This window comes from Pristiophorus japonicus, chromosome 14 (genome assembly GCF_044704955.1).
Source record: "Pristiophorus japonicus isolate sPriJap1 chromosome 14, sPriJap1.hap1, whole genome shotgun sequence".
NCBI lineage: Eukaryota > Metazoa > Chordata > Chondrichthyes > Pristiophoridae > Pristiophorus > Pristiophorus japonicus.
Window position 1 is genome coordinate 158,097,095 of NC_091990.1, and position 25,247 is coordinate 158,122,341.

The 25,247-nt window shown below is 44.6% G+C and overlaps 1 protein-coding gene across 1 annotated transcript in view; it reads right to left on the reverse strand.

Moving 5' to 3' along the window:
• The window catches only part of LOC139280163 (protein kinase C-binding protein NELL1-like), a 1,006,941-nt gene that overhangs the window by 274,924 nt on the left and 706,770 nt on the right, over nucleotides 1-25,247 (reverse strand). The window contains exon 15 of the mRNA XM_070899716.1: nucleotides 24,384-24,479. Coding sequence (XP_070755817.1) covers nucleotides 24,384-24,479 — 96 coding nt within the window. The remainder of the gene's footprint in view (nucleotides 1-24,383; nucleotides 24,480-25,247) is intronic.

The window sequence follows — 25,247 nt, forward strand, 5'->3', positions numbered from 1 at the left end:
TCTTCCTTAAGTATTCTGGAATGCAGACTATCAGGCCCTGGGGATTTATCAGCCTTCAGTCCCATCAATTTCCCTAACACAATTTCCTGACTAGTAAGGATTCCCTTCAGTTCCTGCTTCTCGCTAAATCCTCGGACCCTGAGTATTTCTGGAAGGTTATTTATGTCTTCCTTAGTGAAGACAGAACCAAAGTATTTGTTCACTTAGTCTGCCATTTCTTTGTTCCCCATTATAAATTCACCTGATTCTGACTGCAAGGGACCTACATTTGTCTTCACTAACCTTTTTCTCTTCACATATCTATAGAAGCTTTTGCAGTCAGTTTTTATGTTCCCTGCAAGCTTACTCTCATACTCTATTTTCCCCCTTCTAATTAAATCCTCTATCCTTCTCTGCTGAATTTTAAATTTCTCCCAGTCCTCAGGTTTGCTGCTTTTTCTAGCCAATTTATATGCCTCTTCCTTGGATTTAACACTATCCCTAATTTCCCTTGTTAGCCACGGTTGAGCCACCTTCCCCTTTTTACTTTTACACCAAACAGGGATGTACAATTGTTGACGTTCATCCATGTGATCTTTAAATGTTTGCCATTGCCTATCCATCGTCAACCCTTTAAGTATCATTCGCCAGTCTATCCAATTCACGTCTCATACCATCAAAGTTACCTGTCTTTAAGTTCAGGACCCTAGTCTCTGAATTAACTGTGTCACTCTCCATCTTAATGAAGAATTCTACCATATTATGGTCACTCTTCCCCAAGGGACCTTGCACAACAATATTGCTAATTAATCCTCTCTCGTTACACAACACCCAGTCTAGGATGGCCAGTTCTCTAGTTGGTTCTTTGACGTATTGGTCTAAAAAACCATCCCTTATACACGCCAGGAAATCCTCCTCCACCGTATTGCTACCAGTTTGGTTAGGCCAATCTATATGCAGATTAAAGTCACCCATGATAACTGCTGTACCTTTATTGCACGCATCCCTAATTTCCTGTTTGATGCCGTCCCCAACCTCATTACTATTGTTTGTGATCTGTACACAACTCCCACTAGCGTTTTCTGTCCTTTTGTGTTCCGCAGCTGTACCCATACAGATTCCACATCATCCAAACTAATGTCCTTCCTTACTATTCCGTTAATCTCCTCTTTAAACAGCAACGCTATCCCACCTCCTTTTCCTTTCTGTCTATCCTTCCTGAATGGTGTTGTTGTGGTGGGTGGGGGGGACGGGGGACAATGCGGGGTGGGGGCGGCAGGCAGGGGGCATTGTACGGCATGTGGTAAGCATGTGGTTGCAGTGGAGCAAGTTAAGTAAATCTGGCCATGATCCCGGGCAGCGATGTGTGCCAATGCTGGTGCCATCTGCATCTCAGCTTCCTCCTCCTCCTCGTCATCCAGCTGCTCAGCCTCTTCCTCTGAGGATGCATGATGCATCAGTGGGCGGTTGACTGCGAGATCCCGTAAATGTCTGCTTCAGATCCCTGGAAGGAACCAGAGGCGCTTTGACAGCCAGTGGCAAGACGTGTCCATCAAGCCCTCTGAGCAGCTGTAGTAGCTGTTGTAGCTGTTCCAACAAGCTACAAATGTCTGCGATGACCTGGCACGATAGCCTGTGCCTCCCGAAGCACTGCTCCACAGCCATATTTAGGAAGCTCCTCCTCTGCCTGTATACCTTGTGTTGGGTGTATCGCATCTGGGGCACTGCAGCCCTATGGTGCTTCTCTCTCTCTGCTGTGGATCATCAGGTCGCTGAGGAGAAGGCTGGTGTTGTGGTTGCTGCTGCTGCTGCTGACATGGCTGGCGTTGTTGATGGTGGTAGTCATCTTGGTCCTATTCTGAGTCTCAAGGTGAGTCAGCATAAGCGGCAGCCATGCTGATGTCATAGATCCAAGTCAAGAAGTGATCAGAGGACCAATTCCTCAGTGTTGTGATAGTGGGTAGTCATCATCATAGGCAGCCCTTCGAAATCGAGGAAGACTTGCTTCCACTCTAAAAGTGAGTTCTCAGGTGACTGAACAGTCCACTACGGGAATTACAGTCTCTGTCACAGGTGGGACAGACAGTCGTTGAAGGAAAGGGTGGGTGGGGAGTCTGGTTTGCCGCACGCTCCTTCCGCTGCCTGCACTTGATTTCTGCATGCTCTCGGCGACAAGACTTGAGGTGCTCAGCGCCCTCTCGGATGCTCTTCCTCCACCTAGGGTGATCTTTGGCCAGGGACTCCCAGGTGTCGGTGGGGATGTTGCATTTTATCAAGGAGGCTTTGAGGATGTCCTTGAAACGTTTCCTCTGCCCACCTGGGGCTCGCTTGCCGTGTAGGAGTTCCGAGTAGAGCGCTTGCTTTGGGAGTATTGTGTCAGGAATGTGAACAATGTGGCCCGCCCAACGGAGCTGGTCGAGTGTGGTCAGTGTTTCGATGCTGGGGATGTTGGCCTGATCGAGGACACTAATGTTGGTGCGTCTGTCCTCCCAGGGGATTTGCAGGATCTTGCGGAGACATCACTGGTGGTATTTCTCCAGCGACTTGAGGATTTGAGGTGTTTACTGTATATAGTCCACGTCTCTGAGCCATACAGGAGGGCGGGTATCACTATAGCCCTGAAGACCGTAAGCTTGGTGGCAGATTTGAGGGCCAGATGTTCGAACACTCTTTTCCTCAGGTGGCCGAAGGCTGCGCTGGTGCACTGGAGGCGGTGTTGAACCTCATCATCGACGTCAGCCCTTGTTGATAATAGGCTGCCAAGGTATGGAAAATAGTCTACCTTGTCCAGGGCCGCGTATGGATTTGATGACTGGGTGCAGTGCTGTTTGGTGGGGTCAGGTTGGTGTAGGACCTTTGTCTTACGGATGTTTAGTGTAAGGCCCATGCTTTCATACGCCTCATTGAAGATGTTGACTATGACGATAGTGGGTAATAATGTGGTGGGAGTAGCTTTCGATGTTGCAGTAATGTCCTGCAAACTCCAGAAACCTAAATCTGTGCACAAAATGGAGTCATCAACAGCCTTTCCCTTAGGCAACTAATGAGGCGTAATGAGGGCAAATGCGCCCGGGTTAAAGGCGCAAGGAGACGGGATGATGACAGGTTCCCGACCCGCTGCCTATTTTTGCTATTTTTACAGCTGACATGCCTCCAAACCCGCACGCACGGTAATGGGAAAATTCCGGCCATAGTCCCTATACTACTGTGTTGTCCTGGATAAATTAAAAATGCAATTTAGTAAATGCCAATTGAAGTACAATATGTAAATCATATTACAATGGTATTAATGATATGCTAATTAAATTGTATGGACTAGAATAGGCAGAGACTGTGACATACTCTATGAATCCAATCTTAATGGAACTGTGGAAATGTCATATATGGAATGTAAAAGTCAGGGCTTTGTCAAGTACAGACATTATCACATTCGATAATATTCTGCAGTTTCTGTTCAATTAACATAAGGAGCCTGGGAGAATTTTCTCATTTATGAAGGTTTTACTGTCACCTGCAATCAATGGATTAAACTTGCTGGGAAAGTCCATGACCGCTTGAGTTGAATATAGTCAGGAAGGCGTGAACTCTATGTAACAAATAGCCTCTATTTTTGTTCCAGGTCTATCACCTGCTATAAACACATTCCGCAAGCTAAGGCAAAAGCAAAAAGGGGGTAAAGTGGCAAGCTGAGGACTAGGTACTTTCCGGAAAAGAAAATCAGCTTTCTAATAGCTGAGACATGAAAAGAGGAGATGTATTAAGGACCTCTGGGAAGCTTTCCCAGAACAAAGTGCTCACAATGGGGTAGAAATTCGTCTCGGGCAGTGTCGCAAAATGGGCGGTACTGGACCGGCCGCCCATTGACTGCAGTGGAACTGAATATCCGGCACTGCATATAACGGGCGGCCGAGACAAATTTATCGGCTGTAGTGTTGAGATGAAACTGTCAACACCTCACTGAAACTTCAAAACCAATCAAATATATTGGAAGCACGAATGCAAGAATAAAATACTGCTGATGCTGGAATCTGAAATAAAACCAGAAAATGCTGGAAATCTCAGCGGATCAGGCAGCATCTGTCGAGAGAAACAGAATTAATGTTTCAAGACGATGACCCTTCGTCAGAACTGGTGAATGTTCGGAAAGAACAGATTCTTAAGGAGCACTGAAAGGGGGAGGGGAAGAAAGAACAAAAGGGAAGGTCTGTGATAGGGTGGAAGGCAGGAGAGATTAGAGAGACACAAGGGATGATGGGCCGAATTAAAATGGTAATGACAGAAGCTAGAAAATGTTAGTCCAGATTGGATGTGAATGGCGGAATAATGACCAGCTGCCATTGGAGACAAAAAGAAAGAAAAACATAAAATCAGCAGGGGTGAGGGGGGGGGGGGGCGGTGCGGTGGGGGGCGGAAAGGGAGACAAAAATGGGCAGGGGTTATCTGAAATTGTTGAACTCGATGTTGAGTTCAGAAGGCTGTAAAATGCCTAAACTAACGATGAGGTGCTGTTCCTCGAGCTTGTGTTGAGCTTCATTAGAACAGTACAGGATGCCGAGGACGGAGAGGTTGGAGTGGGAGTGGAATTAAAGTGACAAGCAACTGGAAGCTCGGGGTCACACTTACGGACTGAACTGAGGTGCTCCGCAAAGCGGTCACTCAATCTGCATTTGGTCTCCCCAGTGTAGAGGAGACCACATTGTGAGCAGCGAATACAGTATACTAAATTAAAAGAAATACAAGTAAATTGCTGTTTCATCTGGAAGGAGTATTTGGGGCCCCGGGGACAGTGGGAATGGAGGAGGTAAAAGGGCAGGTGTTGCATCTTCTGTGCTTGCACAGGAAGGTGCCGTGGGAAGTGGAGGGGGTGCTGGGGGTGACTGCGGAATGGACCAGGGTGTCATTGAGGGAGTGGTCCCTTCGGAATGCTGAGAGGGGAGGGGAGGGGAGGGGAGGGGAAGATGAGATTGGTGGTGGGATCACGCTGGTGGTGACGGAAATGGCAGACGATGATCCGTTGAACGTGGAGGCTGGTGGGGTGAAAGGTGAGGACAAGGGGAACCCTGTCGTGGTTCTGAGAGGGAGGGGAAGGGGTGAGAGCAGAGATGTGGGAAATAGAATGAACACGGTCGAGGGCCATGTTAACCACGGCGGAGGGGAATCCTCGGTTGAGGAAAAAGGAAGACATGTCAGAGGCACTAATGTGAAAGGTGGTGTCATCAGAGCAGATGCGATAGCGAGGGAGCAACTGGGAGAATGGAACGGAGTCCTTACAGAATGCAGTGTGGGAAGAAGTGTAGTCCAGGTAGCTGTGGGAGTCAGTGAGCTTACCGTGGATACTGGTCGAAAGCCTAGCCCCAGAGATGGAGACGGAGAAGTTGAGGAAGGGAAGGGAAGAGTCGGAGATGGACCATGTGAAGGTGAGGGAAGGGTGGAAATTGGATGCAAAGTGAATGAAATTTTCAAGTTCAGAGCGAGAGCAAGAAACGGCACCGATACAGTCATCAATGTACCAGAAAAAGAGGTAAGAGAGGGGACCTGAGTAGGATTGGAGCAAAGAATGTTCCACATATCCCATGAAAAGGCAGGCAGAGCTAGGACCCATGCGGGTCCCTATAGCAACACCACATTTTTTCTCTTTGTCTCCAATGGCAGCTGGTCATTATTCTGCCATTCACACCCAATCTGGACTAACATTTTCTCACTTCTGTCATTAACATTTCAATTCGGCCCATCATCCCGGTTGTCTCTCTAATCTCTCCTACCTTCCACCCTATCACAGACCTTCCCTTTTGTTCTTTCTTCCCCTCCCCCTTTCAGTGCTCCTTACGAATCTGTTCTTTTCGAACATTCACCAGTTCTGACGAAGGGTCATCGATTTGAACCTTTAACTTTGTTTTTCTCTTCACAGATGCTGCCTGACCCGAAGAGATTTCCAGCAGTTTCTGTTTTATATGTGAATAAATTAGAAGGAATGGCACAAATTTCATAACCTGAAAAGGTAAACGAAGGATGAACTGATAGTTGAAGTCCGCTGAACACAGTAACAAGGGAAGGTATTCTGAAGAATCAGACAACTGACCAGCTACTCACCCAGACGTCTTTTCCGGTCTGGATGAATTACATAGCCGTAACAATGAAACCAAAGCACTTCCTGTGTCTGACACGTTGGTTTCTATTATATTTCATTGGATGTATTGGCTAGATAAACAGAATGTTGGCAGATTGGAGATAACCTACACATCTGCACACCCTCAAAATGCATCATCATAGGCAGTCCCTCGAAATCGAGGAAGACTTGCTTCCACTCTAAAAGTGAGTTCTCAGGTGACTGGACAGTCCAATTCCTCTGCCCACCTTTGGCTCATTTGCCGTGAAGGAGTTACGAGTAGAGCGCTTGCTTTGGGAGTCTCGTGTCTGGCATGCGAATGATGGGACCTGTGACAGGGACTGTGGCTCTCGTATTGGACTGTTCAGCCACCTAAGGGCTCATTTTAAGAGTGGAAGCAAGTCTTCCTCGCTCCCGAGGGACGATGATCATGATGACAGTCCAATATGGGAATTACAGTCTCCGTCACAGGTGGGGTAGACAGTGGTTGAAGGAAAGGGTGGGTGGGGAATCTGGTTTGCCGCACGCTCCTTCCGCTGTCTGCGCTTGATTTCTGCATGCTCTCAGCGATGAGACTCGAGGTGCTCAGCGCCCTCCCAGATGCTCTTCATCCACTTTGGGCGGTCTTGGGCCAGGGATTCCCAGGTGCCGGTGGGGATGTTGCACATTATCAAGGAGGCTTTGAGGGCGTCCGTGAAGCGTTTCCTCTGCCCACCTGGGGCTCGCTTGCTATGTAGGAGTTCCAAGTAGAGCGTAGAAACATAGAAAATAGGTGCAGGGGTAGGCCATTCGGCCCTTCGAACCACCATTCAATAAGATCATGGCTGATCATTCACCTCAGTACCCCTTTCCTGCTTTCTCTCCATACCTCTTGATCTCTTTAGCCGTAGGGCAATATCTAACTCCCTCTTAAGTACATCCAATGAACTGGCATCAACAACTCTTTGCGGCAGGGAATTCCACAGGTTAAAAACTCTCTGAGTGAAGAAGTTTCTCCTCATCTCAGTCCTAAATGGCCTACCCCTTATCCTAAGACTGTGTCCCCTGGTTCTGGACTTCCCCAACATTGGGAACATTCTTCCCGCATCTAACCCATCCCATCCCGTCAGAATCTTATACGTTTCTATCAGATCCCCTCTCATCCTTCTAAACTGCAGTGTATAAAGGCCCAGTTGATCCAATCTCTCCTCATATGTCAGTCCAGCCATTCCTGGAATCAGTCTGGTGAACCTTCGCTGCACTCCCTCAATAGTAAGAATGTCCTTCCTCAGATTAGGAGACCAAAACTGAACACAATATTCCAGGTGAGGCCGACCAAGGCCCTGTACAATTGCAGTAAGACCTCCCTGCTCCTATACTCAAATCCCCTAGCTGTGAAGGCCAACATGCCACTTGCCTTCTTCACCGCCTGCTGTACCTGCATGCCAACTTTCAATGACTGATGAACCATGAAAGCCAGGTCTCGTTGCACCTCCCCTTTTCCTAATCTGCCGCCATTCAGATAATATTCTGCCTTCGTGTTTTTGCCACCAAAATGGATAACCTCACATTTATCCACATTATACGGCATCTGCCATGCATTTGTCCACTCACCTTAACCTGTCCAAGTCACCCTGCAGCCTCTTAGCATCCTCCTCACAGCTCACACCACCACCCAGTTTAGTGTCATCTGCAAACTTGGAGATATTGCACTCAATTCCTTCATCTAAATTATTGATGTATATTGTGAAGAGCTGGGGTCCCAGCACTGAGCCCTGCGGCACTCCACTAATCACTGCCTCCCATTCCGAAAAGGACCCGTTTATTCCGATTCTCTGCTTCCTGTCTGCCAACCAATTCTCTATCCACGCCAGTACATTACCCCCAATACCATGTGCTTTGATTTTGCACACTAATCTCTTGTGTGGGACCTTGGCCTTTTGAAAGTCCAAATACACCACATCCACTGGTTCTCCCTTGTCCACTCTACTAGTTACATCCTCAAAAAATTCCAGAAGATTTGTCAAGCATAATTTCCCTTTCATAAATCCATGCTGACTTGGACCGATCCTGTCACTGCTTTCCAAATGCGCTGCTATTTCATCCTTAATAATTGATTCCAACATTTTCCCCACTACTGATGTCAGGCTAACCGGTCTATAATTACCCATTTTCTCTCTCCCTTCTTTTTTAAAAAGTGGTGTTACATTAGCTACCCTCCAGTCCATAGGAACTGATCCAGAGTCGATAGACTGTTGGAAAATGATCACCAATGCATCCACTATTTCTAAGGCCACTTCCTTAAGTACTCTGGAATGCAGACAATCAGGCCCCGGGGATTTATCGGCCTTCAATCCCATCAATTTCCCCAACACAATTTCCAGCCTAATTAGGATTTCCTTCAATTCCTCCTTCTCACTAGACCCTCGGTCCCCTAGTACATCCGGAAGGTTATGTGTGTCTTCCTTCGTGAAGACAGAACCAAAGTATTTGTTCAATTGGTCTGCCATTTCTTTGTTCCCCATTATAAATTCACCTATGTCTGACTGCAAGGGACCTATGTTTGTCTTCACTAATCTTTTTCTCTTCACATATCTATCGAAGCTTTTACAGTCAGTTTTTATGTTCCCGGCAAACTTCCTCCCATACTCTATTTTCCCCCTCCTAATTAAACCCTTTTTCCTCCTCTGCTGAATTCTAAATTTCTCTCAGTCCTCTCGTTTGCTGCTTTTTCTGGCCACTTTAGATGCCTCTTCCTTGGATCTAACACTATCCTTATTTTCCCTTGTTAGCCACGGTTGAGCCACCTTCCCCGTTTTATTTTTACTCCAGACAGGGATGTACAATTGTTGAAGTTCATCCATGTGATCTATAAATGTTTGCCATTACCTATCCACCGTCAGTCCTTTCAGTATCATTTGCCAGTCTATTCTAGCCAATTCATGCCTCATGCCGGCGATGTTAGCTTTCCTTAAGTTCAGGACCCTAGTTTCTGATTTAACTGTGTCACTCTCCATCTTAATGAAGAATTCTACCATATTATGGTCACTCTTTCCCAAGAGGCCTCGCACAACAAGATTGCTAATTAATCCCTTCTTATTACATATCACCCAGTCTAGGATGGCCAGCTCTCTAGTTGGTTCCTCGACATACTGGTCAAGAAAACTATCCCTAATACACTCCAGGAAATCCTCCTCCACCGCATTGCTACCAGTTTGGTTAGCCCAATCTGTATGTAAATTAAAGTCGCCCATGATAACTGCTGTACCTTTATTGCACACATCCCTTATTTCTTGTTTGATGCTGTCCCCAAACTCACTACTACTGTTTGGTGGCCTGTACACAACTCCCACCAACGTTTTCTGCCCTTTGCTATTCCGTAGCTCCACCCATGCCGATTCCATATCATCCAAACCAATGTCCTTCCTTATTATTGCATTAATTTTCTCTTTAACCAGCAACGCCACCCTACCTCCTTTTGCTTTCTGTCTATCCTTCCTAAATGTTGAATACCCCTGGATGTTGAGTTCCCAGCCTTGGTCACCCTGGAGCCGTGTCTCCGTGATGCCAACTACATCGTATCTATTAACTGCTATCTGCGCAATTAATTCGTCCACTTTATTACGAATACTCCTCGCATTGAGGCACAGAGCCTTCAGGCTTGTCTTTTTAACACACTTTGCCCCTTTAGAATTTTGCTATAATATGGCCCTTTTTGTTTTTTGCCTTGGGTTTCTCTGCCCTCCACGGTTACTATTCTCCTTTCCATCTTTTGCCTCTGTCTCCCTTTTATTTCCCTCTGCCTCCCTGCATAGGTTCCCATCCCCCTGCCATATTAGTTTAACTCCTCCCCAACAGCACTAGCAAACACTCCCTCTAGGACATTGGTTCCGGTCCTGCCCAGGTGCAGACCGTCTGGTTTGTACTGGTCCCACCTACCCCAGAACCGGTTCCAATGTCCCAGGAATTTGAATCCCTCCCTGCTGCACCACTCCTCAAGCCACGTATTCATCTGAGCTATCCTGCGATTCCTACTCTGACTAGCACGTGGCACTGGTAGCAATCCTGAGATTACTACTTTTGAGGTCCTACTTTTTAATTTTCTAAGCACTTGTGTCGGCATGCGGATGATGTGGCCCGCCCAACGGAGCTGGTCGAGTGTGGTCAGCGTTTCTGTGCTGGGGATGTTGGCCTGGGCGAGGACACTGATGTTGGTGTGTCTATCCTCCCAGTGGATTTGCAGGATCTTGCGGAGGCAGTGCTAGTGGTACTTCTTCAGCGATTTTAGGTGTCTGCTCACAACAGAGTTTAAAGCTAAATTTCTTTGCTTTGTACAATGGGGTCCACAGCCTTTAGAAAATTAAGAAAAAGGAATCCATTGAAACAATTAACACTGTGGCCCTAAAAATCCACATCTCTTCTGGCACATACCCATCATAACTTTAAGCGGAATTCATCAGAAGGGCAGCAAACACGGCTGAGACCAAGCTACGCTGGAATCTTGCATTGCACCGCAGTTCTCAATTGGCCTTGTGGGAGACGAACTTCTGCCAGCCTCGAACAAGGCCTTCAGCAGAGTTCCCATTTTCCTAGCCATCAAGGGAACCCCAGTGTATGGTTGGAGAAGGCGCAAGGAGACGGGATGATGGTGGGTTCCCACGCGCTGTCTATTTTTGCGATTTTTATAGTCAACCTCCCTCCAAACCTGGAAGCATGGTAACGGGAAAATATGGCCATAGTCTCTATACTTCTGTGTTGTCCTGGATAAATTAAAAATGCAATTTAGTAAATGCCAATTGAAGTACAATATGTAAATCATATTACAATGGTATTAATGATATGCTAATTAAGTTGTATGGACGAGAATAGGCAGAGACTGTGACATACTCTTTCAATCCAATCTTAATGGAACTGTGGAAATGTCATTTTTGGAATGTAAAAGCCAGGCTTTGTCAAGTACAGAAATGATCACATTAGATAATCTTCTGCAATTTCTGTTCAATTAATGTAAGGAGTCTGGGAGAATTTTCTCTTTTATGAAGGTTTTACTTGTCACCTGCAATCAGTGGATTAAACTTGCTGGGAAAGTCCATGGCCGCTCGAGTTGTATATAGTCAGGAAGGCGTGAACTCATTGGGCTGGAGTTTCCGTCCTTTGCGTTCCCGGTTTCGCCCCGGAGTGGCGGTAAGGTCTCCCGCACCCCGTCGCGATCCTCCGGTCGAGTTTTGCGGTGGCACTGAGCAGCACGGCCAGGAAGAGCTGCACCGGGTGTGCAACGACCCTGGTTGCGATACTGGCACAATTTTAGACTCTTGCCCGATCCGACTGCCTGGAAGTGCGCCCACAATGACCGCCTGGGAAATCAGAGCGGTCCAGCATAGCTAGCGGCGCAGAGGAGGGTAATGTGCTGTAAAAGTATGTGCGAGTGTTTTTTGTATTTAATTTTTGTGCGATTTGTGATGCAATGTTTTAGGAATGTTTTGCTGGGTTTTCTTCGGTCCCCCACCCCCCAGGACTCTCTCTGAGCGCACATGGCCCAGCTCTTTACCTCGCGAGTTTCCCACCCTTGGGCCACGAGGGGTGTACAACGCCTCCCTTAGTGCTGCTCCCCCTGATGCAGGGCCTAGATGCCCAAACTAATCTGCGAAAATGCAAACTATTCCCAGCCGGTAACTTTCCCGCTCCACCTCTGTTTTCGCCCCGAATACAGCAAAGCCTAAAATCGAGCTACGTAACTAATGGTCTATTTTTTTGTTGCATAGAGCTGTCACCTGATATACACACACTCCACAAGCTGAAGCAAAAGCAAAAGGAAGGAAAAGTGACAGGCTGAGGACTAAGTACTTCACGGGAAAAAAAATCAGCTTTCTAACAGCTGAGACATGAAAAGAAGAGATGTAGTAAGGACCTCTGGGAAGCGATCCCAGAATAAAGTGCTCACAATGGGGTAGAAATTCGTCTCAGGCAGTGTCGCAAAATGGGTGCTTTCGGATTGGCCGCCCATTGACTGCAGTGGAACTGAATGTCAGGCGCTGGGTGTAATTTCTCGGCTATTTTGTTTGGGAAGAAACTGACAACACCTCAATGGAACTTCAAAACCAATCAAATAAATTGGAAGGAATGGCACAAATTTCATAACCTGCAAAGGTGAATGAAGGATGAGCTGATAGTTCAAGTCTGCTGAACACAGTAACAAGAGAAGGCATTCTCAAGGAGCAGACAACTGATCAGCTTCTCACCCAGGCGTCTTTTCCGGTCTGGATGAATTACATGGCCGTAATAATGAAACCAAAGCAGTTCCAGTGTCTGTCACGTTGGTTCCTACTATATTTAATTGGATGTATTGGTTAGATAAACTGAATGCTGGCAGACTGGAAATAATCTATACATCTGCACACCCTCAAAATGCATAGCATAGTCAACAGAGTTTAACGCTACATTTCTTCACTGAATAGGGTCCATAGCCTTTAGAAAATTAAGAAAAAGGAATCTACTGAACAGATAAGACTGTGGCCCCACAAGTCCACAGCTCTTCTGGCACATACCCATCATAACTTTAAGCAGAATTGATCGGAAGGGCAGCAAATTATATCCCTTAGAGTTTCGGCTTTGGGCGCAATCGGCAATCTGGGCGTAAATTAGTTGAGGAGAATGAAGAGGGAAAATGCACCATGATCACAGTCACAGAATGTCATTGGTGATTTTGGTTAGGGCTGTTTCAGTGGTAGAGGCAGAAAACTGATTGGAGAGATTAAGGAACAATGGGTACGGATTTGAAGTATTACAGAAATGAACACTATGTACAGTTACAGAGGATGTTACAGCAAGAAGATTGTTACGGGTGGATCCTGTTTATTATATGGATAAAGGCTAGCACCCTTAGAGTAGATCACAGCATAGGTGACATGGTAGGAATATCAATGAGAGTAAAAAATCACTGGAGAGATGATAATGGGCAAGCAGCAGCAATTGGCAGAAGGAAGAAGATAATACTTGTTGACAGCCTGGTTATAATGGAAGTATTGACTATTCCAACTGTTGAAGCAACATCTTCATTTGAACTGATAAAAGCAATAAAACCAGTAATTGTGACTTGTACAAACTGTCTGTATATGGTTGAAGGAACTCTAGATTTGAATTCCTCTGATAAATGAAGAGGGTTTTTAATTGGTTTGCAATGCACTCAGTTTTCGGATATAAAATCAGCACCGTGGCCTGCGCGCGAAGGAACCCAGGCCCTGTCTGCTCTCTCGGGTGGATGTAAATGGTCCCATGGCATTGATCAAACAAGAGCAGGGGAGTTCAACTAGATCAGGTCACTGAGCACAGAACAGGGGTCGAATCTGGACTTTCCTGACTTTTATGACTCAGTGTTTATATCCCTACTTTCATTAACATTTCTTACACTAGGCTGTGTAACCGTCAGCTGTGGCTCAGTGGGCAGTACAGTCGCATCTGAGTCAGAAGGTTGTGGGTTCAAGTCCTACTCCAGGGACTTGAGCACATAAATCTAAGCTGACACTCCAGTGCAATGCTGAGGGAGCGCTACAATGTTGGAGGTGCCGTCTTTTGGATGAGACATTAAACAGAGGCCGCGTCTACTCTCTCAGGTGAACATAAGAGATCCTATGGCACTATTTCGAAGAAGAGCAGGGGAGGTGTCCTGGCCAATATATATCCTTCAATCAACATAAAAAAACAGGTTATATGTTCATTATCACATTGCTGTTTGTGGGAGCTTGCTGTGTGCAAATTGGCTGCCGCATTTTCCATATTACAATAGTGACTACACTCCAAAAGTACTTCATTAGCGGTAAAGCACTTTAAGATGTCCGGTGGTCGTAAAAGACGCTATATAATTTCAGGTCTTTCTTTTTCTTTTTAGGCATTTCTTAATCTTTTGACTTGAAATGCCAAGTATGTCTAATAATGCAGATAGCTCAAAAAATATCCTGGCTGTATAAGCTACATGTGTACTTTAATTTACTTTAATTCTAGAGACACTTTATTTATCTCTACTGAATTTTACACTTCTATGTTCCACTGTAGGTATTGTAGTAACAGGCAAAACACAAACTTTCAGCAGAAATTCACCTTAATACTGCAGTGAGGGCTTTCCAGTAAACTCAATTTCCCCAGTAAAGAATTTGGCCATAATCCAGGTGCATATTGCGCTCAAACTATGCTGGTTTTCTGAAGTGAAATTATGGTTCAAGTTTCCGCTCAAACACAATTGCATAATTACAAACATAACATCTTCCACTAACCAGCGCAATCAGACAGCGTTTTCGAATGTAATTGTTTTTTTTCCCCCTGCACCAAAAAATATTCCCTGGTATATTTAAGAATGGAAATCTGGTGCAGTTTTATTCACACAGCTGAAAATGGGTCCACCACCTGTGAGTAACCTGATTTCAAAATAACTGAAAATGACTTTTAAAAATGATTTAGAACTATTTATTGGTTTCATTGGTGTACGCTAGTCAGTTTCTGAGTAAATTAAATATTTTTCAAAAGGCAGCTATTAGTACACGCGCCTAAAAATAAGCTTAATTTTAAGAGCCTCCTCTCAGGACTGAAAACGGGCCCAATTACCGCAAACGCATCATGGTGATTAATTCAGCTTGGGCGGGGCCAGCTTCCAGCGCGATATTTTTCGAACCAATGCAAAAGAGCGTGGAAGCTTTGGATGTTGTTACTTCACTGAAATATTGTTCAGTAGCAACGCGATTGCAATGACATGAATTCTGCTGCAGTTGTTGCATCCAAACGATTTCAAACAGTCACGTGGGGTGGGGGAGGGGTCGAGTGGAGCGAGTGCAGAGGGTCTCAAATAGCCAAAATAGAAATAAGACCCAAAAACAAAAGATCATATTCAAATGGTAGCCTGCTATGGTATCGGGGAACAAAACAGACAGGAGCACTTTCTTCTCATGAGTAAGAGCAGAAAATGCCTTGCAACTCCGCTCATGACAAAAATATGGTCGTCTTCAGGGATTTGCTGGAAAGAATAGGGTTATGACATTGGAATGGTCTTAAAAACGCTATTGGATTTTATTGCTTCCTTTTGAAAATAATGCATAAGCCCCTTGTGACAACACAGCCCTGTGTTTTGATAGTATGTAGGGCAAGCCATTTGTTATTGCTTAGATACTAACATTTTCACGACCTGTGGGACTCTCCCACAAAGCTGCAGTACTTCGGGCAGAAAATCACACTGCACATCGCAAGCGTGCATATTTGTCGGATTCATCCAGGGATATCGTACTGTGTCACATCACTTACTCCGATCGTAAATTATGCTGTAAATATGCCAAGGCAGTTTTGCAATAAATTGCTCATTGCTAAATTGCCTTGTATCGTTTCAAATCAAAGAAACATATTTTTTGCCTGCGTACTAAAAGTCGCTGCACTTCAAAAAGTAATTCATTGTACGTGAAGTATTTTTGGGATATTTCGGGAAAAACATGATTGAGCACCTTATAAATGCGAATTCTTCTTCACTTCAAACAGGCCAGAAATTTCCATTTGAGTTGCCATAATAAGCATGGTTTAGGGTACATCTAATTCATCATTTAATGGCCCATTTATTCTGTAGTTTTGCTTCTCATTGATGCAAAAACTAGAGCACAATTTGGGAGCAGTCATCAATCTGATCATGTGTTGAATGCTGGCAAGCGAAATGAGAGCTAGAGAAGGGGTAGTTCATGTACGTGTATGTCAGGCCAGCTGCACTATAACTGTACCAGTACAAAGTCTGGAAACTGTTCAAATGTTATTTTGAACTTTTTTGTTTTCGCAAAAAGACAACTGCCCTGTTGACTTTTTTGTAACATTAAAAATGTGTCTTCCTCTACCCGTGAATAGAGTTTTCCTTAATTAGAAAGCCATTCATAATTGACGGCATAACTCTGCATTAATGGCTTGTAACTAATAGAGGTCGCAAACTGGTCGCTAAGAACCATAACAGCAATTTTGTTCAAGAAAATGCTACATGCAAGAATTTTAAAAGTATATTTTAACTGAAGAATTTTCTGGTAATGGAGGTGGATTTCAGTGGTGTAATAAAGCATTTCTCTGCTTTTTCACCCAGCTCCCTTTCATTATCATTATAGGCAGTCCCTCGAAATCGAGGAAGACTTGCTTCCACTCTAAAAGTGAGTTCTCAGGTGACTGTACAGTCCAATATGGGAATTACAGTCTCTGTCACAGGTGGGGCAGACAGTGGTTGAAGGAAAGGGTGGATGAGGAGTCTGGTTTTCCGCACACTCCTTCCACCGTCTGTGCTTGATTTCTGCATGCTCTTGGCGACGAGACTCGAGGTGCTCAATGCACTCCCGGATGCTCTTCCTCCACTTAGGGCAGTCTTGGGCCAGGAATTCCCAGTGCCAGTGGGGTTGTTGCACTTTATCAAAGAGGCTTTGAGGGCGTCACTGAGGCCAGCTCCCTTTACACTACTCTTAACTGCTTAAATGTTATACTACCATTTTTGTCATTAGTTAAACATGTGGCCTCCCTTAATAGAACATAAGAACATAAGAACATAAGAATTAGGAACAGGAGCAGGCCATCCAGCCCGTCGAGCCTGCTCCGCCATTCAACAACATCATGGCTGATCTGGCCGTGTACTCAGCTCCACTTACTCGCCCGCTCCCCATAACCCTTAATTCCCTAATTGGTTAAAAATCTATCTATCTGTGATTTGAATATATTCAATGAGCTAGCCTCAACTGCTTCCTTGGGCAGAGAATTCCACAGATTCACAACCCTCTGGGAGAAGAAACTCCTTCTCAACTCGGTTTTAAATTGGCTCCCCCGTATTTTGAGGCTGTGCCCCCTAGTTCCAATCTCCCCGACCAGTGGAAACAACCTCTCTGCCTCTATCTTGTCTATCCCTTTCATTATTTTGAATGTTTCTATAAGATCAGCCCTCATCCTTCTGAACTCTAATGAGTAAAGACCCAGTCTACTCAATCTATCATCATAAAGTAACCCCCTCATAGAAACATAGAAACATAGAAAATAGGTGCAGGAGTAGGCCATTCGGCCCTTCTAGCCTGCACCGCCATTCAATGAGTTCATGGCTGAACATTCAACTTCAGTACCCCATTCCTGCTTTCTCGCCATACCCCTTGATCCCCCTAGTAGTAAGGACCTCATCTAACTCCTTTTTGAATATATTTAGTGAATTGGCCTCAACAACTTTCTGTGGTAGAGAATTCCACAGGTTCACCACTCTCTGGGTGAAGAAGTTCCTCCGCATCTCGGTCCTAAATGGCTTACCCCTTATCCTTAGACTGTGACCTCTGGTTCTGGACTTCCCCAACATTGGGAACATTCTTCCTGCATCTAACCTGTCTAACCCCGTCAGAATTTTAAACGTTTCTATGAGGTCCCCTCTCATTCTTCTGAACTCCAGTGAATACAAGCCCAGTTGATCCAGTCTTTCTTGATAGGTCAGTCCCGCCATCCCGGGAATCAGTCTGGTGAACCTTCGCTGCACTCCCTCAATAGCAAGAATGTCCTTCCTCAGGTTAGGAGACCAAAACTGTACACAATACTCCAGGTGTGGCCTCACCAATGCCCTGTACAACTGTAGCAACACCTCCCTGCCCCTGTACTCAAATCCCCTTGCTATGAAGGCCAACATGCCATTTGCTTTCTTAACTGCCTGCTGCACCTGCATGCCAACCTTCAATGACTGATGTACCATGACACCCAGGTCTCTTTGCACCTCCCTTTTTCCTAATCTGTCACCATTCAGATAATAGTCTGTCTCTCTGTTTTTACCACCAAAGTGGATAACCTCACATTTATCCACATTATACTTCATCTGCCATGCATTTGCCCACTCACCTAACCTATCCAAGTCGCTCTGCAGCCTCACAGCATCCTCCTCGCAGCTCACACTGCCACCCAACTTAGTGTCATCCGCAAATTTGGAGATACTACATTTAATCCCCTCATCTAAATCATTAATGTACAGTGTAAACAGCTGGGGCCCCAGCACAGAACCTTGCGGTACCCCACTAGTCACTGCCTGCCATTCTGAAAAGTACCCATTTACTCCTACTCTTTGCTTCCTGTCTGACAACCAGTTCTCAATCCATGTCAGTACACTACCCCCAATCCCATGTGCTCTAACTTTGCACATCAATCTCTTGTGTGGGACCTTGTCGAACGCCTTCTGAAAGTCCAAATATACCACATCAACTGGTTCTCCCTTATCCACTCTACTGGAAACATCCTCAAAAAATTCCAGAAGATTTGTCAAGCATGATTTCCCTTTCACAAATCCATGCTGACTTGGACCTATCATGTCACCTCTTTCCAAATGCACTGCTATGACATCCTTAATAATTGATTCCATCATTTTACCCACTACCGATGTCAGGCTGACCGGTCTATAATTCCCTGTTTTCTCTCTCCCTCCTTTTTTAAAAAGTGGGGTTACATTGGCTACCCTCCACTCCATAGGAACTGATCCAGAGTCAATGGAATGTTGGAAAATGACTGTCAACGCATCCACTATTTCCAAGGCCACTTCCTTAAGTACTCTGGGATGCAGTCCATCAGGCCCTGGGGATTTATCGGCCTTCAATCCCATCAATTTCCCCAACACAATTTCCCGGCTAATAAGGATTTCCCTCAGTTCCTCCTCCTTACTAGACCCCCCGACCCCTTTTATAACCGGAAGGTTGTTCGTGTCCTCCTTCGTGAATACCGAACCAAAGTACTTGTTCAATTGGTCCGCCATTTCTTTGTTCCCCGTTATGACTTCCCCTGATTCTGACTGCAGGGGACCTACGTTTGTCTTTACTAACCTTTTTCTCTTTACATATCTATAGAAACTTTTGCAATCCGTCTTAATGTTCCCTGCAAGCTTCTTCTCATACTCCATTTTCCCTGCCCTAATCAAACCCTTTGTCCTCCTCTGCTGAGTTCTAAATTTCTCCCAGTCCCCAGGTTCGCTGCTATTTCTGGCCAATTTGTATGCCACTTCCTTGGCTTTAATACTATCCCTGATTTCCCTTGATAGCCACGGTTGAGCCACCTTCCCTTTTTTATTTTTATGCCAGACAGGAATGTACAATTGTTGTAGTTCATCCATGCGGTCTCTAAATGTCTGCCATTGCCCATCCACAGTCAACCCCTTAAGTATCATTTGCCAATCCATCCCAGCCAATTCACGCCTCATACCTTCAAAGTTAGCCTTCTTTAAGTTCTGGACCATGGTCTCTGAATTAACTGTTTCATTCTCCATCCCAATGCAGAATTCCACCATATTATGGTCACTCTTCCCCAAGGGGCCTCGCACAATGAGATTGTTAATTAATCCTCTCTCATTACATAACACCCAGTCTAAGAAGGCCTCCCCCCTAGTTGGTTCCTCGACATATTGGTCTAAAAAACCATCCCTTATGCACTCCAGAAAATCCTCCTCCACCGTATTGCTTCCAGTTTGGTTAGCCCAATCTATGTGCATATTAAAGTCACCCATTATAACTGCTGCACCTTTATTGCACGCACCCCTAATTTCATGTTTGATGCCCTCCCCTGATTACCTGCTGCACCTGCAAACTAACTTTTTGGGATTCATGCACAAGGACCCCCAGGTCCCTCTGCACCTCAGCATGTTGTAATTTCTCCCCATTCAAATAATATTTCCTTTTACTGTTTTTTTTCCCAAGGTGGATGACCTCACACTTTCCGACATTGTATTCCATCTGCCAAACTTTAGCCCATTCGCTTAACCTATCTAAATCTCTTTGCAGCCTCTCTGTGTCCTCTGCACAACCCGCTTTCCCACTAATCTTTGTGTCATCTGCAAATTTTGTTACACTACACTCTGTCCCCTCTTCCAGGTCATCTATGTATATTATAAACAGTTGTGGTCCCAGCACCGATCCCTGTGGCACACCACTAATCACTGATTTCCAACCCGAAAAGGACCCATTTACCCTGACTCTCTGCTTTCTGTTAGCCAGCCAATTCTCGATCCATGCTAATACATTTCCTCTGACTCCCCGTACCTTTATCTTCTGCAGTAACCTTTTGTGTGGCACCTTATCGAATGCCTTTTGGAAATCTAAATACACCACATCCATCGGTACACCTCTATCCACCATGCTCGTTATATCCTCAAAGAATTCCAGTAAATTAGTTAAACATGATTTCCCCTTCGTGAATTCATGTTGCGTCTGCTTGATTGCATTATTCCTATCGAGATGTCCCGCTATTTCTTCCTTAATGATAGCTTCAAGCATTTTCCCCACTACAGATGTTAAACTAACCGGCCTATAGTTACCTGCCTTTTGTCTGCCCCCTTTTTTAAACAGAGGCGTTACATTAGCTGCTTTCCAATCCGCTGGTACCTCCCCAGAGTCCAGAGAATTTTGGTAGATTATAATAGTAGTATTAAATAATGAACAAATCAGGGTTCAGCCTGGCCAAATTCTGAATGAGGAGTCAGAAGATGGCGCCAGCAAGACCATGACTATACAACAGCAGCAACTTGCATTTATATAGCATCTTTAACATGGTAAAACATTCTAAAGTGCTTCACAAGAGCATCATCAGACAACATTTGACACCGAGCCACATAAAGAGATATTGGTCAAAGAGGTAGGTTTAAAGGAGCGTCTTAAAGGAGGAGAGAGAGGTAGAGAGACGGAGAGGTTTAGGGAAGAAATTCCAGAGCTTAGGACCAATGCATGGCCCTAATGGTGCAGTGATAGACATCGGGGATACGCAAGAGACCAGAATTGGAGTAGTGATGAGCAACACCCACACAACAATCCAGGATTGGAATGCAAGATAAAAATCAGTCTGAGCACTCGAAGTGACTCTTGCTGAAAAGCTTGTCAGAATGTAGGTCAGGACCATGCTCAGGTTTTATTCTCTGGTGGTGAATTACCTTCAATGCTTAGGCTCACAACTGCAAATTGGATGTGAGGTGGTTGCAACCACTGCAGAGACGTGTGCCAGTTTAAGTTGGCACTTTCTGGGTGAAGGAGGATGGCATGAAGACAAATGTTTCAGTTACCAAGGTAAAATGAAAAGAATTAAGTTGCAACAAAAATTATATTTTTTAAGTCTTATTGGGCTGCCAGGGCACGATCCGATGATCCTGGATCCACGTAACCTCGCGCTCATGGGCCTCTACGCATAGGCCTGCGTAAAGGCCCACATACCCCAGGGGTGCAGGCGGTTCGCAAGCGCCCCTGGAATCACGTGGGCCAGCCCAACCAATCAGAAAGGGGATTCCCATTATGCTTATGACGATTCCATTTACGTACAAGCTTAATAGGAATCACCCAAAACATACATGTGCACAACACTGAAATGTTTTTTAAAAAAACATTACCTGTTTAAAATTAACTAAAATACAATTCTATTAAACATTTAAAGCAAAGATTTAAATTTTTGAAAAATAAATTTCAACATTTTTTATGGGGCCAAAAATAACACAAACTTATTTTACACGATTGTGAATGTTAAAATGATTTTTTTTTATTATTTAAATATTTATATTCACTCTTAGAAGGCCTTATGCCTGCTTTTATCATGCACAAGGGTTTCATGGGCAGTTGCTGGGCAACTCTCGCCCCAGCGAAAGCCCAACTCTCCACCAGTGGATGACCAGTTCCCGGGGATGCTGAGGATCTGTCAAGAAGATCGCAAGTTCCGGGTTTTCACGCATACGCAGCCCATGTATAAACACGGAACTTGCGAGGTACTTATGGCTGCATACGCACCACGCAAGCAGTCATGAGTCACCGAAAATCTGGGCCAATGTATTTTATACATGGTAAAATAAAATCTTGTTCCTTTAATTAGAAATGTATGAGTTGCCTCACCATAGAATAATTAAGTTATTTAAATGTCATTCCATGTGGTTGGCATTTTTGAAATTGCCCAATAAATGATAATGTTAATTTTGTAAAACTATAAATCTTAGAGGTGCTGGGTGCTCTTCTTTAACTGACCCCATTGCCACTGTTATTCATTCAGTAGTTATTTGCCTGTAACATCCCCTCTATAATACTTTGATTATTCTTAGAAATAGTCGAGGCCCAAGGGACTTTTCTCATTCTATTATCCCTTTCGATACTTTCAGTCGTAAAACTATCCAACTTTTTGTTTGTGTGCAACTAACATAATTGACACTGATTGTGACATGGCTCTCTTCGGCAGCAAAGAAAGCAAAATACCTCATATAATAATTTTTATATGAAATACATTTAGCATCTAAAAAGGTATCAATGAAACCCATAGTTAACAGTTGTGGGTTTTTAATGTCAAAATATCTTGCTATATCGTGACCTTTATAGTCAACTGTTGGAGGCTTTCAATGAACATTCTTAGAATTTGTAGCCATTGATGCAAAATTATTGGCCCGTAATTCGTGGTCAGCGGTGTGGCAAAGGCATTTGCCTCTGGTCCCGAAGTAAGCTTCCCACAAAGATCTTGCGATCTCTGTGGCGAGATGTTTGGCTTTTCCGACATGCAGTTGAAATCAACGTAGTGTAATGGGAATCCCACAGCTGCTGTGACATCACATTGCAGAATTCTCAGACAGTGAACCAGGAAACAGAAAGCACTAATGATCAATTACTTCAAAAAAAAATTACACAGATTTGAAATGAAGATTGGGACATACACATTGGGTTGAGGTAGATCATGAACAAACTTTAAAAAGTTTCATTTTAAAATCTAATAATTTTTAATATAAATTTAGTTTTTCAGAGCCAGAACAGCTATTTATCAGTAGTTAGTACTCAGATCACCGTTAAAAACCCAGTTACACCTCATTTGAATGGGTTTCCAACAGTGATATTTGTTCGCAAAAGGGGACGTTTTTGTTAGATCAGTGATTGCTGGTTCGAGGAGTGGCAGGAGCAGGGGGTGGGGGATGGCGGCAGGGAGGAGCAAGTGACAGACTGCAACTTCAGGATTTCTGCGCTAGGCTGCACATGCACTAAATGCTGAAGCTGCGGTCAGTTGCAAAGTCGTAATGACAGTGAACAGTGCCGGTTTACCATCATCAGGACCACACGTTCTGGGCCATTATTATATTTAGGGCAATAATTAGTTGTTTTAGAATTCTTTGGTTCTTTTTGGAAGGTACATTATAATTTCTTCATCATTGTGAGCTGTTGCTTCAACCGATGTTTATGTGCGGCAGTTGATATTATTTACGATAGCTTCACTCCTAATGATTTGCAGTGAGCAGCATTTCGTATACCTTTCTGTAGGCACTTGGCTGTCATTGACCAGGAAATTGCTCAGAACTGCTGTCGCTCCGCTGCCGTAACTTCACGGAGGTGCAGCAGAAGCACCACCTACAAGTGTCAACAGGGTTTCCGTTGGACTCCTGGCGAGGTTACGGCAGCAGCTCCGAGGAAATTTCGGGATGTTGTTCTTGTGAAATTAATTTTGGCTTGAGTGATGGACTATCAAAGTAGATGATACTGTTGTTGTATAAGATGCTGGTTAGATCACTTCAGAAATACCATGTGGAGTCTTATTTGCCAAAGAAAATAAACTGTGGCCCTTCAAAGGTTGCTACAGAGGAAGAGGAAGATGCCCAGCTTCAGGAATCTGAGTCATGCGTTAAGGCTGAGGAAATTTGGATGGTTTTGTTGCCAACTGGAGAAGAGGGGAACCTTGAGAAATTTTCAAAATAATGGAGGACTGTTATTGTTGATCCAGTAAAAAAAAAAATTCACATGGGCAAAAGTTTGAAAACGAGAGGACATAACTACAAATTGTGAGTACGGGGGGAATTCAGATAGAAATATATTACACAAGGGGCAATAAACATAAGTTTAAAGAGAAAGTCATTGAAATGAATAGGGACAATTAGATATGATTCTGTAGAAACAAAGGATTGATTGAGCAATATATTGGGAATGCTGGAAGCTGTGATGCTATCAAAAAGGATCAAAGATTTCCCAAGAGATCTGGAGAGAGAAAATATCCCAGCAATACCTTGTTTAGTGAAGATTTGGGGAACTTTTGATAAATGGCAGCAGGTAAAATATAATCTTAAAATGAGATTGTTCATTGTCCAGTCTATGTTATATTCAGACAGGCCAACCATTTACAACAATAATGAAAGTAATTAGAAGCAGGTGGAGTTCAACTAGCTCATGGTAAAATAAATTGTATCCGCATAGCGTAGGTTATTATAAACTTGTTTACCCTCTCAGGAGAGGATGAACCATACCTGACCTCAATCTCAGTCCATTTAACTTCAAAATCCAGTGTCGATTTGCTGGCATAAACTGAGTAAGTGAATGAATGTTAACCTTACCTGTCTGGCAGCCACTTCCTGTGAATCCAGGTGGACAGGCACACATCTGTGGGGCAACACAGCTTCCGCCATTCCTGCAGCCTTCCTCACAGAACGCTTGAAAGAAAAATAGCCTTTAAGCATCTGTATGACTCAAACATATGATCAAAACAACCAAATGGTCAATGACACAATGGTCAACCACAAAATTGCTAACTGGTCACTTGAGGTAAATACCCCAGAGACTCGATCTAATTGTAGTGACCAATTCAGTTAAAATAATGTCGTTATTCAAAGTTCCCAAGCTTGAAGCCCTAAATACCCAGCATTTAAAAAAAATATCAATACTTCTTTTCCCAGATAGCATCAATGCATCCCAATTACATTATGTATTGGGTATTTGTCATTGGCCCGGATTTTGCTGTCAGCAGTGAAGGAACGGCACGAGCCACCAGTACCACCAGTGCTGCCTCAGCAAATTCATTGGCAGGACAGACACACCAATGTCAGTGTACTTGCTCAGGCCAACATCCCCAGCATGGAAGCATTGACCACGCTCGATCAGCTCCATTAGGCAGGCCACATCATCCACAAGCCCGACACGGGACTCCCAAAGCAAGTGCTCTATGCAGAGCTTCGAGACGACAGGCGAGACCCAGATGGGTAGAGGAAATGCTTCAAGGACCCCTCAAAGCCTCCTTGACAAAGTGCAACATCCCCACCGACTCTTGGGAATCCCTGGCCCGCGACCGCCCAAAGTGGAGGAAGAGCATCCGGGAGGGCACTGATCACCTCGAGTCCCATCGCAGAGAACAAGCAGAAACCAAGCGTGGACAGCGGAAGGAGCGTGCATCAACCCAGGCTCCCTGACCATCCTTTCCTTCA